A 13,543-nucleotide genomic window follows, 5' to 3' on the forward strand; every position below is an offset into this window, starting at 1 on the left:
ATTCACTTTTGCTTGTAGTAAATCACCTATGATTGCTGACAGTGCAGATGATGTGAATTGCAATGCAAAATATGTGCTTTGCAGTTGCAGAATTACTGTTAACCTGCCTGTCTTATTCTGTGAATAATTTTCATCAGGGAAGTTTACTACAATATACAACCATAATTCTCCTCTTATCAATGCAAAATAATATAGGCCTAGACTTGTGGATATTTTCAATTCTTCTTTTCAAATTCTGTTTAGAGCTTGATTTAAGTGCATATACTCTCTCTCTCATGTAAGGAGCGCGCACATAATGTATAGTGGTGCAATTTGTATGATCATATCAAAAGACGAGGACAAGCCGCTCTGAGGAATAGGAAAAAGCATAAAAATATTGGTACAGCGGTAGATGGCCATTCACAAAATGTGTATTTTTTTGCATGGAGGGAAGCTGGGCCTTGTAGTTAATTATCAATAAACGTAATGGTTGTAATGAAACGATGATCGACCAATGCGTCCTTTGTTTAATATCAAATGGGTTTATTACTTGTATTACATAATGCATTGCACACACCACCCCTATAAATTCCAATCATAATTTAAATAAAGATTTGCAAGTTACCCTGTGAAGCTTTCCTTGGACATACTTCATTTCCCGGCAGCCTTGCGGGTCCCCCCTCCCTTTCTCGCGCCTTCCCTCTTGTCTCACCTCAAGTTGCTATCGGTGTTGTTTTTGAAGCTATGATGGCGGCAGCGGGATGCGGATCAGCAACCGCGGCTGCCATAGGAGGCCAAGTTGGTACTGCTGCACCCCGAGGTCGCTTCCCTGGTCGGCCATGGTCGTCTCGCAGCCGCTTGCGTTCTGAGAAGCGATGGCAACTCGACCGATCAGGGGCAGAAGCTGACGATGTGACTAATGCTGGAGGCCCAAGGCCCACAAGCCTGGTTCTCTCGTTAAACGAGGACCAGTCTCACTTGCGCTTACTTGGGATAGAGTCGAACCACAAGAGCTTAGCAGAGGCTGGGTACAGCTCAAGTGGGAGCGAAGAGGTGAGAGCCCAAATCGCTGCTGGAGTTAGTATATTTTTGCTTATTTTATCATGCCATTTTGGTTACCTGTGTTGGTGTGTAGTTTTGTGTGTGTGTGTGTCATGTAGAGTTGGCCCCGTTTCATAATACTTTGCTTTAAGTGTCAACATTAGTTAGCTAGCCAGCTAACGTTAGCAGTAGCGACTTCATGAGATGTTCGTCAATAGCGCTAGCTAACAAAGGGGAAGGCTAATGTAATATTTGTCTACATTGGAGCTCTATGGTTAGTTAGACATAATATTTACCACGAATAACTTACACCCACGCTAGCTAGTCAGGTATTTGTCTTAAATTAGTATTTAACTGGTTCATGCCTGTAATTGCTGCAGTGAGTAACGAACGTAGCTACATAAATGTTTCTATGGATTCAAGAGGGGGAGGGGCTACGTCAGATACCTACTCTCTATGATAGCTAACTAACTACGGTGTATGGGGATCATTTCACGTTCCTTTCAAGAACAAGGCTTGCAGAATGTCACCAGGTCAGTTTTTTTGTCGCTGTCACTGAGTCAATTAATGTAACTAGGTTGTTGAAGTCATTGGAGGGAAACTGATAACGAAACCCGGTAGTGGGTACATTTGTCATGATGTGAGATGTTAACGTTACTTGGCCTGCTATTGCAGTCCATTTTCTATTTCATCACAAGCAAGAGAGGAGCACCAAGCATATTATATATTTACATTTGAAATATAAATGACCTAGGCCTACCTAATGACTGCAAGTATTCATATGTTAATAATCTGGCTTGGACCCAAGCTCCACATTAGCTGACAAAATGCTGCTGCCACAATATCGACTTTATTTGCATATTAACAGGCATGTAGCAGATGTAGTTAGAGGCCTGCAACCCCTCCCCAGTTCCCAGGCATGACTGGGTAAATTGCTGCTGGTTTCTTGGTAATGTCTCGCCATCCATGAACAAAGATGCATTACCTGGAGGAGAAGATCATTTGAAAGATGTGCTTGGACTGTTTTTGAATGATTAACTTAACTAGTTGATGTAATGGCTTGTCCAGTGCACTTGTGTTGGGTTTGTAATGGTATAGTTTGGTGCTCAAGACTAGCACAATAATCTACAGGTCATCCCAGTGATAGTAAACATTTGACATGGGAGACCTATTCCAAGTAGGCAGTAACCTATAACACTATACATGGTCATTTCCATGTAAAAGAACCCATGAGCACCAAGGTGAAGTTCGTAGGAGCATATCAAATTGGGTGTCAAATGAAAGCGAAGAGTATATTTTTGGAAAATAAAGGTACAGATGCATTAAAGAAAATACAGTTTTTTTGCAAATTAGGAATTGATTTCTGGCACAAAAAAAAGATGGAAACGGGTCTTTAAAAATATCTACCAGAAAGTCCTAAAAGGTATTAGAAATAAATCAAAACACAATGTTGAAGTAAAGACTAGAGGTCGACCGATTATGATTTTTCAACGCTGATACCGATTTATTGGAGGACCAAAATAATGACAATTACAACAATACTGAATGAACACTTATTTTAACTTAATATAATACATAAATAAAATCAATGTAGGCTCAAGTAAATAATGAAACGTTCAATTTTGTTTAAATAATGCAAAAACAAAGTGTTGAAGAAAGTAAAAGTGCAATATGTGCTATGTAAGAAAGCTAACGTTTCAGTTCCTTGCTCAGAACATGAGAACATATGAAAGCTGGTGGTTCCTTTTAACATGAGTCTTCAATATTCCCAGGTAAGATGTTTTAGGTTGTAGTTATTATAAGAATTATAGGACTATTTCCCTCTATACCATTTGTATTTCATTAACCTTTGACTATTGGATGTTCTTATAGGCACTTTAGTATTGCCAGTGTAACAGTATAGCTTCCGTCCCTCTCCTCGCTCCTCCCTGGGCTCAAACCAGCAACACAACAACAACAGCCACCATCGAAGCAGCGTTACCCATGCAGAGCAAGGGGAACAACTACTAGAAGGCTCAGAGCGAGTGATGTTTGAAACACTATTAGCGCGCGCTAACTAGCTAGCCATTTCACTTCGGTTACACCAGCCTCATCTCGGGAGTTGATATGCTTGAAGTCATAAACAGCGCAATGCTTGACGCACAACGAAGAGCTGCTGGCAAAACGCACGAAAGTGCTGTTTGAATTAATGTTTACACACCTGCTTCAGCCTACCACCGCTTAGTCGGATACTTAGATGCTTGTATGCTCAGTCAGATTATATGCAATGCAGGACATGCTAGATAACATCTAGTAATATCATCAACCATGTGTAGTTAACTAGTGATTATGATTGATTGTTTTTTTATAAGATAAGTTTAATGCTAGCTAGCAACTTACCATGGCTTACGGCATTTGCGTAACAGTCCTTGTGGAGTGCAACGAGAGAGAGGCAGGTCGTTATTGTGTTGGACTAGTTAACTGTAAGGTTGCAAGATTGGATACCCCGAGCTGACACGGTGAAAATCTGTCGTTCTGCCCCTGAACGAGGCAGTTAACCCACCGTTCCTAAGCCGTCATTGAAAATAAGAATGTGTTCTTAACTGACTTGCCTAGTTAAATAAAGGCGTTAATATAAATAAAAACACATTTTAAAAAATCGGTGCCCAAAAATACCGATTTCTGATTGTTATGAAAACTTGAAATCGGCCCTAATTATTCGGCCATTCCGATTTAATCGGTCGACCTCTACTCTGAATGCCAAGTGTCACGTCTGGAGGAAACCTGGCACCATCCCTACAGTGAAGCAAGTTGGTGGCAGCAGCATGCCATGGGCATGTTTTTCAGTGGAAGGGACTGGGAGTCAGGATCGAGGGAAAGATGAACGGAGCATAGTACCTTGATGAAAACCTGCTCCAGAATGCTCAGGACCTCAGACTGGGTTGAATCTTCAACAGGACAACGACACTAAGCAAAGAAAGGGAAAGGGGGATACCTAGTCAGTAGTACTAACTAAATGCCTTCAACTGAAATGTCTTCCACATTTAACCCAACTCCTTTTGAATCAGAGCTGTGCGGGAGGCAGCCTTAATCGACATCCACATCTTTGGTGCCCAGGGAACAGTGTGTTAACTGCCTTGCTCAGAGGCAGAATGACAGATGTTTACCTTGTCAGCTCGGGGATTCGATCCAGCAACCTTTCGGTTACTGGCCTAACGCTCTAACCACTAGGCTAGACAATACAGGAGTGGCTTCGGGACAAGTCTCTAAATGTCCTTGAGTGGCCCAGCCAGATCCCGGACTTGAACCCGATTTGAACATCTCTGGAGAGACCTGAAATATGCTTCAACAAAGTATTGAGTAAAGGGTCTGAATACTTATGTAAATGTGTGTGGGGGGGGGGGGGGGGGGGGGGGGGGGGGGGTGTAATACGTTTTAGAATAAGGTTGTAATGTATTTTTGTGTTGTAGAAAAAGTCAAAAGGGTCTGATTTACACTCCCCCCCCCCCCCCCCCCCCCCCCCAGTTAATGCAACCTCTCCCAGCTCTTACTGACAACTACCCACGAGACCACTTGCTTTCCATTTACTGTAACTGGCACGTTGACATTTGGTCAGTCCGCCATGGCCTTGATTTCAACGTCCAGAGACGTCGGGTTTAGACCGGCCTCGATTTAGCCCAAACATAGACGTCTATGATCGGTGATCATACCAAATCATGGACGTCTGTTTCACAAGTTTGCACAGTACAGTGAAGCACAACTGGGTACAATAAAGAGTATAGATCATTACGCGTTAATGCAGAAATGTTGCATTTTTCCCTCAGAAAAAGAGAACGCCTAAGATGCTGTATCTTGCTGCGTTTTACAAGCACAGATCTAAAATGCTTATTGTAATTTCTGCTTGGCATCAGACTAATTTTGTGTTTCAGTTGCACTTCACTCGAATGAGAATTCACAAACAGGCATTGTGCTCTGACTGACATGTAGGTACTTTTCTCTGGTAATTTTATCGTTGTAGCCTATTTTTCTCAGGTAAAATGCAAGATTAACTTCAAGAGACACATTAGGAAATGTAGCTAGCTAATCTCTTTCTATGATAATAAACAATTGAAATATGATGGTCATACATCGTTTTTGCAAAAAATACCTAGATTTTTTTTCATTGTAAGCTAATTTACTTGTGTGGCTGTAAGCCAGATAATGTTGCACTTCTGTTGTCATCTGATGAAAATGAAGCTATTTTCTGACGAATGTGTTGCACTAATGTATTTTCTGTAAAGAACTATAGTTGCACTCCACTGATCACCCTATTGAAACAAAAAGGCACTCTTTCAACATAAAACTCGTGGGAAATGGTTTAAAACGCAGATTTTGATGGAAATGCAGATTTCTGAACTCTAACGTGATCCCTTGTACAGTAAAGTTTGGTACAGTAGAGTCTACTGTACTGAATAGGGATCTTAACAGTTAATTGGTTAGCCGCCGAAAATACAGTTGACCGCTCATGCTTATCAGTCTATGGGTTAATTGGCATAATTTAGGGGAATTAAATTGTTCTTGTGTATTTTCATTGGTTCTCCTGTATCTTATTTATCGCACGTGCACAGCATACAGAGAATGGCCTATCACCTGTCAGAGAGCAGCTCCTCAAAAGATGGTACTGGAGTGAAACGTGCTTTTATATATTACTTTTTATTTCTCAATCTCAACTCGTAATTTAAGCCTGCCTCCCATTTCCCATTCGAGTGCATATGCTATAGTCAACGATAGTCAGGCTATCACCCACCACTTTGCAACATGAGCTTTAGGCAGTATAATTGTTTGAAACCTGAAAGTTTTACTTTACTTCAAATAATGAGCCATTTCTTACCTGGCTTCAAGGTCGCCCAGAGAAAATCCAACCATAAAAACAGGCAATTATTTTATATAGACTTCCTCATGCCATTAACTTTAATTTCTCTACTGTTCTATTGATTTTCATATCAACTTTCTTTTGTTGGCTAGAAGCAAAAGGCACAATCCTAGTCATATTAACAACCCATCCTAGTTGTTGCTTTTAGATTCCCCGTCTTTTTGTGTGACAGATTTGAATCCCTGTCACACATGAATCGGCTCGCTTTAGGTGCACAGTTTTAGAACTACTTTTTCCCGCATAATGCATTTTGGCAAGTGTTTGAAAATGACGTTTTATTGGCTGCTTCATTACAAGAGTTGCATGTTCCATAATAGGCTATAACATTTTGACTTTAAAACAATAGGTGTGGTAGAGTTGCATGTTTGCATTTAAGCTCTTAATGAAAAATGTCCTCTCCTTTTTAATGCATAGTATTTTCAGTTGGTCATGCCATTTTACTGTTTGTAAAAATGTAGCTGTTTTATTGACCGGTTAATGATGGTCGGATAGTCGGCAGCAAAATTTACCAAAATGTACAATCCTAGTACTGAACTGTACCCTACATAGAAGTCTATGATTGGTTCAGATTTGTTCTGGACCAACCAAATTTGGTCTTAATTGGTGACAGAGATCATGAGAATAATGGCCAGTGTGTAGAATAATACCCATATATGCAAAGTAAGATATTGCATATTTTGTACCTTTTTGTGTACCTAATTCAGGATACATCACCATGAAGAGTGAAAATCATATCCATAATTATGCATTTCTGTGTTGTACAGATCAGAGACCGATTAGGTAATTCCGCAATCATTGTTCTGTTGCCGGTTGTAAATTCACTTCACATAGTGTATTCAATAACCAACATCGATTTTCAAAGTCAAGGTGTCATGTCATAGCTGACACTCCATTCTTTCTGCTAACATCTTTGAATCTGACGTTTTTGGAAAATGTGGTTGCAATAACAGAGGGAGATTTTACTGTTACCAAATTTAGCATCTGCACAGTTCTACCAGTAAATGTATTTTTGTGAAATGTTCTGTGTAAATTGTTCAAAGTAGTCCTTGTGCATAGAGTTTGTTCGGTTTGTTCAACTTTGAAATCAATGTTTTTTTCTTTCGCATACATTTGAATGTAAAAAATAGGAGTCTCCGCGTAATTCTGTTATCATGGAATAACCTACTCACTACATGACATTACACAATATAATTTTTGATTGCCCTGCCACTGTTCTCCCTCAAGATTGGGATATAAAAAAAGATCCTGTAGTCAACAGTATTAGTACTAGCAATCAATTGCATAGGCCTAGTTGTGTTCAGGTGTGTGTGTGTTAGGTTATTGTCACAGTTGTCAAAGCTTTTAGACCTATTTGTTGCATGTAAACTACTATTCATCAATTTCAAATGCATATTCGGTATCAAACTGTTGTGAGGTTATGGAAAATTGTGAAACAGTCGGAAAAAGAATGTTGGGTGTCCAAAGTTAATAATCTGACCTTGCCTTTCAGGGAGATGATTTCACAGGATTTGAATCTGATCGTAAAGGATATAAAGGCCCCATACGGTCCAGACATAATCCCTCCAAAAGTAAGTATTAGCCTATTCTACACCTATGCCCATCCCTTGCCACCTATCTATTATTCTTGGGCGGAATCGAGATTTTCATACTGTTATTCTGCCATACCGGGATTTACGGTATTACTGGTATAGCACACAAGAGGCTCAAAACGCAAAAAAGGCCCATTGGCAGTCTATTACCAGAATTACAACAAAATTAGCACAATTAATGGCAAATTCTCATGGACGCTTTTAGCTGAATGCTAACGGGCACAAACAAACAAACCAATTGCAAAGACTGGTAAATCCAGCTAATAATGTTATACAAGTATAGCTAGTAGTAATTTCTGGTGTAGACATTTACAAGCTAAAGTGAACGAGAGAAATTGTGCAAATAAACAAATTTGTATTGCATGCTTGTCTGAAGGAAGAACAGCATCTGTATGCTGAGAAGAGGGGAGGAGAACAGAAAGGGTGAAAAAACAATAGTTGGAAGCACAGAGAAAAAATGGCAACTGTACAGATAATTCATCCATAGCTCTTTGACTTATCAAACACGGCAGAAAGCTAACCGCCCATCTCCTTATTAATTCAGCCACTTACAAGTAACTAACAAGTAACCAAATACACAGCTGGAGAGTATAGCACATCTTAGACAGTTTATAAGATATCTGATGGCTAACACTTAGTAGTGAATTGCATACAAGTGTAACTTTATCACCTCATGTGCGCCACACAGAGACCGATAGATAGAGAACACAATGGACTCACCAGCTCCCGCTTTCTCCCGAACACGACTGGCTGCTGTTCTGGGAAACTATGGTATGCTTCATAAATAAAAATGTGACTGGGGAAATAGGGTTGCACATTTTGGGGAATATTCAGAGGTGGAAACTTTCTGTGGGAATATATGGAAATTTGGAAATTTAATATTAATACCATTTAAATGTAGATGTTTTTTGCATTGGATATATTTACCATATCATATGGAGACAAACATAAACCTTTTACCTTATCATAAGTAGACATAATTGCAAATTATTAAATCCTTCCAATGGAAAAAAATAATTTAAAAAATGCAGTTACTAATTGAACTTTAATTAAATGAGTTGACTCTTCACATGGGATGATTTCACTGAACAACAAAAGGGAATATATGATCCATCGCTTCTCCCAAAAATGTTTTCAACATACAGTGGGGAGAACAAGTATTTGATACACTGCCAATTTTGCAGGTTTTCCTACTTACAAAGCATGTAGAGGTCTGTAATTTTTTTTATCATAGGTACACTTCAACTGTGAGAGACGGAATCTAAAACAAAAATCCAGAAAATCACATTGTATGATTTTTAAGTAATTAATTTGCATCTTCACTATCACTTTCCAACCTTGTTGAGGATGTCTCGTTGTCAGTCTCAAAAAGCCTCAAATTTGCCCGGATGTCCACCAATTTTTCAACCCTTGTATTGGTCAGCCTGTTGCCTGCTTTGGTGTGTGTGTTCCCAAACAAGGACCAGTTGCACTCTGACTCGGCTGATGTTGGTGAGATTTGGAGGATGATGGGAGGCAACAGGGGAAAGAGCCTCAGATCCACAATGCCCCTTCCACCAGGTGGCTGATTAGATATGTTGGCACGACTGCCATGTTGCATCTCCATCCCAAAGCCCTTGCTTGGAAGTGTACTTCGCCAGACTGCCAAGACCCTTGCCCTCATCCAGGCCAAGGTGGCGAGACATGGTAGTGATGACACCATAGGCCTTCTTGATTTCTGCACCAGACAGGATGCTCTTGCCAGCATACTTAAGGTCCAACATGTACACTACGGTGTGTATGGGCTTCAGGCAGAAGGCTTTGTGGTTTTTGATGCATTTCAGAACTGCAGTTTCCTCTGCTTTGAGCAACAGTGAAGTGGGCAGGGCCGTACGGATATTCTTCTCTTACATCTGCAAGCAGAGTCTGAACATCAGACAAGATGGCATTGTCTCCCTCAATCCGTGTAATGGCTACTGCTATAGGTTTTAGGCTGTTTACCACTCTCTTCCAAAATACATCATCGAGGAGGATCCTCTTGATGGGGCTGTCCATATTGGCAGACTGTGATATGGCCATTTCTAGGAGAGACTCCTTCCCCTCCAGGAGACTGTCAAACATGATGACAACACCACCCCAATGGGTGTTGCTGGGCAGCTTCAATGTGGTGCTCTTATTCTTCTAACTTTTCTTGGTGACGTAGATTGCTGCTATAACTTGATGACCCTTCACATACCTAAGCATTTCCTTGGCTCTCTTGTAGAGTGTATCCATTGTTTTCAGTGCCATGATGTCCTTGAGGGGCAGATTCAATGCATGAGCAGCACAGCCAATGGATGTGACGGTAAAACTCTTCCACTTTAGACCAAGCAGCCTTCATGTTCGCAGAATTGTCTGTCACCAGTGCAAATACCTTCTGTGGTCCACGTTCATTGACTGCCTTCAGCTCATCTGCAATGTGGAGACCGGTGTGTCTGCTGTTCCTTGTGTCTGTGCTCTTGTAGAATACCGGTTGAGGGGTAAGAGAATGTAGTTAATTATTCCTTACCCACGAACATTTAACCACCCATCAGAGATGATTGCAATACAGTCTGCTTTCTCTATGATTTGCTTGACTTTCACTTGAACTCTGAACTATGCATCAAGCAAATTAGTAGATAAAGCATGTCTGGTTGGAGGGGTGAATGCTAGGCTAAGAACATTCAGAAATCTCTTCCAATACACATTGCCTGTGGGCATCCGAGGTGAACCAGTTGCATGCACAGCTCAACAAGACATTCATCAGCATTTCTCTGATTACGTTCCTCCATTGAGTCAAATAAACTTCTGATTCCAGGAGGACCATGAGCTGTTGCTATCGATAAGGTGTCTCATCATTTTCACCTCGAATAGAAGTAGAGGGACTTTTGTCAGAGGTTGCTTGTTGTGAGCGCTCAGGGAACTTTATGCACTTGGCCAGATGATTCTGCATCTTTGTTGCATTCTTCACATGATTTAGCACAGTATTTGCAAATGGGCACAGCTTTTCCTTCTACATTGACTGCAGTGAAATGTCTCCACACATCAGATAGTGCCTGTGGCATTTTCCTGTAAAGATTAGATTTTTTTTTAAAGAAAATCCAAAATACAATTCCATGTACAGATAAATAGTTAAGCAGTCAGATTAAACAACTCCTTTGTAAGATAAATGTTTTAAAATGAAACGTATTGAAACGGATGAATTAACACTCCTCAGTTAGCAGGCTCATGCAAGCTAAAACACACATGGTAGCAAACACTAACTAGCAGAATTTGTTAACCAGTTAGAAATGATTTAAACACACTTTGCTGTAGGCAACTATTTACTAGTTAACAAATGTATGTATGTCATATAAAATATATCCCCTCACCCAGTATTGTAATCAAAACCTACCAGAAAGCATGTAGTCCTTGGCTCAGACAGTGTAGTAGTGTGGGCTCAACATTAGTGTGCAAGATCTTGAGAATCAGCTGTACATGTGCTGGAAGAGTGCACTGCACATTTGATGGAAGATGCCGTGGGTTGCAATTCCATTGAATTGGGGATAGTTTAACCAAAATATGCCACAAGACCTAGAATTGCCTCGTGTATCCCACATAAAAGGTTCACCGTTATAAGTTAACTTTTTTGATGAATTTAAGCAAAAGTCCCAGGCTTATCTTCCCATGGAAAATTCCCGGAAAGATTCCGACCCTTTGCAATCCTTCTCATGATACCTAGGAAGTAAGTGTTATGTTCGGGGTAAATCCAACACACCACATCATTGAGTAACTCTCTTCATATTTACAATGTTATGGGTTTGCTTGTCATCGGCAACTGCTAGTGAGTTTTTTTTTTTTTAGGACAAAAAGAAACAGGATAGAGATAAGCACACGCAAAATCCTTGAGGAAAACCTGGTTTGGTGTGCTTTCCAACAGCCACTGGAAGATAAGTTCACCTTTCAACAAGACAATAACCTACTACACAATGACAAATATGTACATCAAATTAATATTTGTTACATGCTCCGAATACAACAGGTATTTCACCTTACAGTGAAATTCTTACTTACAGGCTCTAACCAATAGGGCAAAAAAGGTATTAGGTGAACAATAGGTAAGTAAAGAAATAAAACCACAGTAAAAAGGCTATATACAGTAGCGAGTCTAAAAGTAGCGAGGCTACATAGACACAGATTAGTCAGGCTGATTGAGGTAGTATTTAGATATGGTTAAAGTGACTATGCATATATTATGAACAGAGAGTAGCAGTAGCGTAAAAGAGGGGTTGGTGGGTGGTGGGACACAATGCAAATAGTCTGGGTAGCCATTTGATTACCTGTTCAGGAGTTTTTTTATGGCGTGGGGGTAAAAACTGTTGAGAAGCCTTTTTGTCCTAGACTTGGCACTCCGGTTCCGCTTGCCATGCGGTAGAGAGAACTACATACATACATGCATACATACAGTTGAAGTCGGAAGGTTACACACTTAGGTTGGAGTCATTAAAACTCCAACCTCACAAATGTCTCGTTAACAAACTATAGTTTTGGCATATCGGTTCAGAAATCTACTTTGTGCATGACACAAGTTATTTTTCCAACATTTGTTTACAGACAGATTATTTCACTTCATTCACTATCACAATTCCAGTTGGTCAGAAGTTTACATACTAAGTTGACTTTGCCTTTTAAACAGCTTGGAAAATTCCAGAAAATGGTGTCATGGCTTAAGAAGCTTCTAATATGCTAATTGACATCATTTGAGTGAATTGGAGGTGTACCTGTGGATGTATTTCAAGGTCTACCTTCAAACTCCGTGCCCCTTTGCTTGAAATCATGGGACAATCAGCCAAGACCTCAGAAAACAATTGTAGACCTCCACAAGTCTGTTTCATCCTTGGGAACAATTTCCAAACGCCTGAAGGTACCCCGTTCGTTCATCTGTACAAACAATAGTACACAAGTATAAACACCATGGGAACGCGTAGCCGTCATACCGCTTGGGAAGGAGACGCGTTCTGTCTCCTAGAGATGAACGTACTTTAGTGCAAATCAATCCCAGAACAACAGCAAATGACCATGTGACGATGCTGGAGGAAACAGGTACAAAAGTATCTATATCCACAGTAAAACAAGTCCTATATCGACTTATCTGAAAGGCCGCTCAGCAAGGAAGAAGCCACTGCTCGAAAACTGTCATTAAAAAGCCAGACTACGGTTTGCAACTGCACATGGGGACAAAAATTTTACTTTTTGGAAAATGTCCTCTGGTCTGATGAAACAAAAATAGAACTGGCCATAATGACCATCCTTATGTTTTGAGGATAATGGGGGAGGCTTGCAAGCCGAAGAACACCATCCCAACCGTGAAGCACGGGGTGACAGCATCATGTTGTGGGTGTGCTTTGCTGCAGGAGGGACTGGTGCACTTCACAAAATAGATGGCATCATGAGGAAGAAAATTATGTGGATATATTGAAGCAACATCTCAAGACATCAGTCAGGAAGTTAAAGCTTGGTCGCAAATGGGTCTTCCAAATGGACAATGACCTCAAGCATACTTCCAAAGTTGTGGCAAAATGTCTTAAGGATAACAAAGTCAAGGTATTGGAGTGGCTAGCACAAAGCCCTGACCTCAATCCTAAAGAAAATGTGTGGGCAGAACTGATAAGGCATGTGTGAGCAAGGAGGCCTACAAACCTGACTCAGTTACACCAGCTCTGTCAGGAGGAATTGGCCAAAATTCACCCAACTTATTGTTGGAAGCTTGTGGAAGGCTACCCAAAACGTTTGACCCAAGTTAAAGGGAATGCTACCAAATACTAATTGAATCTGTGAAATTCTGACCCACTGGGAATGTGATGAAATAAAAGCTGAAATCAACCATTCTCTATTATTCTGACATTTCACATTCTTAAAATAAAGTGGTGATCCTAACTGACCTAAGACAGGGAATTTTTATTAGGATTAAATGTCAGGATCTGTGAAACTGAGTTTAAATGTACTTGTCTAAGGTGTATGTAAATGTCTGACTTCAACTGTACGTACCTTTTAGTATTTTTACTTA

General features: G+C 40.3%; 1 protein-coding gene across 7 annotated transcripts in view; it reads left to right on the forward strand.

The window, feature by feature from the left end:
- Positions 1–633: 633 nt before the first annotated feature.
- Positions 634–13,543, forward strand: part of LOC110538034 (histone-lysine N-methyltransferase 2A) — a 61,329-nt gene continuing 48,419 nt past the window's right edge. For 6 of the 7 annotated variants that reach the window (XM_036942559.1, XM_036942588.1, XM_036942594.1 and 3 more), the window contains exons 1-2: positions 634–1,056; positions 7,401–7,479. In XM_036942559.1, coding sequence (XP_036798454.1) covers positions 724–1,056; positions 7,401–7,479 — 412 coding nt within the window. In that variant the 5' untranslated portion in view covers positions 634–723. The remainder of the gene's footprint in view (positions 1,057–7,400; positions 7,480–13,543) is intronic. The other variant, XM_036942582.1, reaches the window with a different exon arrangement.

This window comes from Oncorhynchus mykiss, chromosome 2 (assembly GCF_013265735.2).
Source record: "Oncorhynchus mykiss isolate Arlee chromosome 2, USDA_OmykA_1.1, whole genome shotgun sequence".
NCBI lineage: Eukaryota > Metazoa > Chordata > Actinopteri > Salmoniformes > Salmonidae > Oncorhynchus > Oncorhynchus mykiss.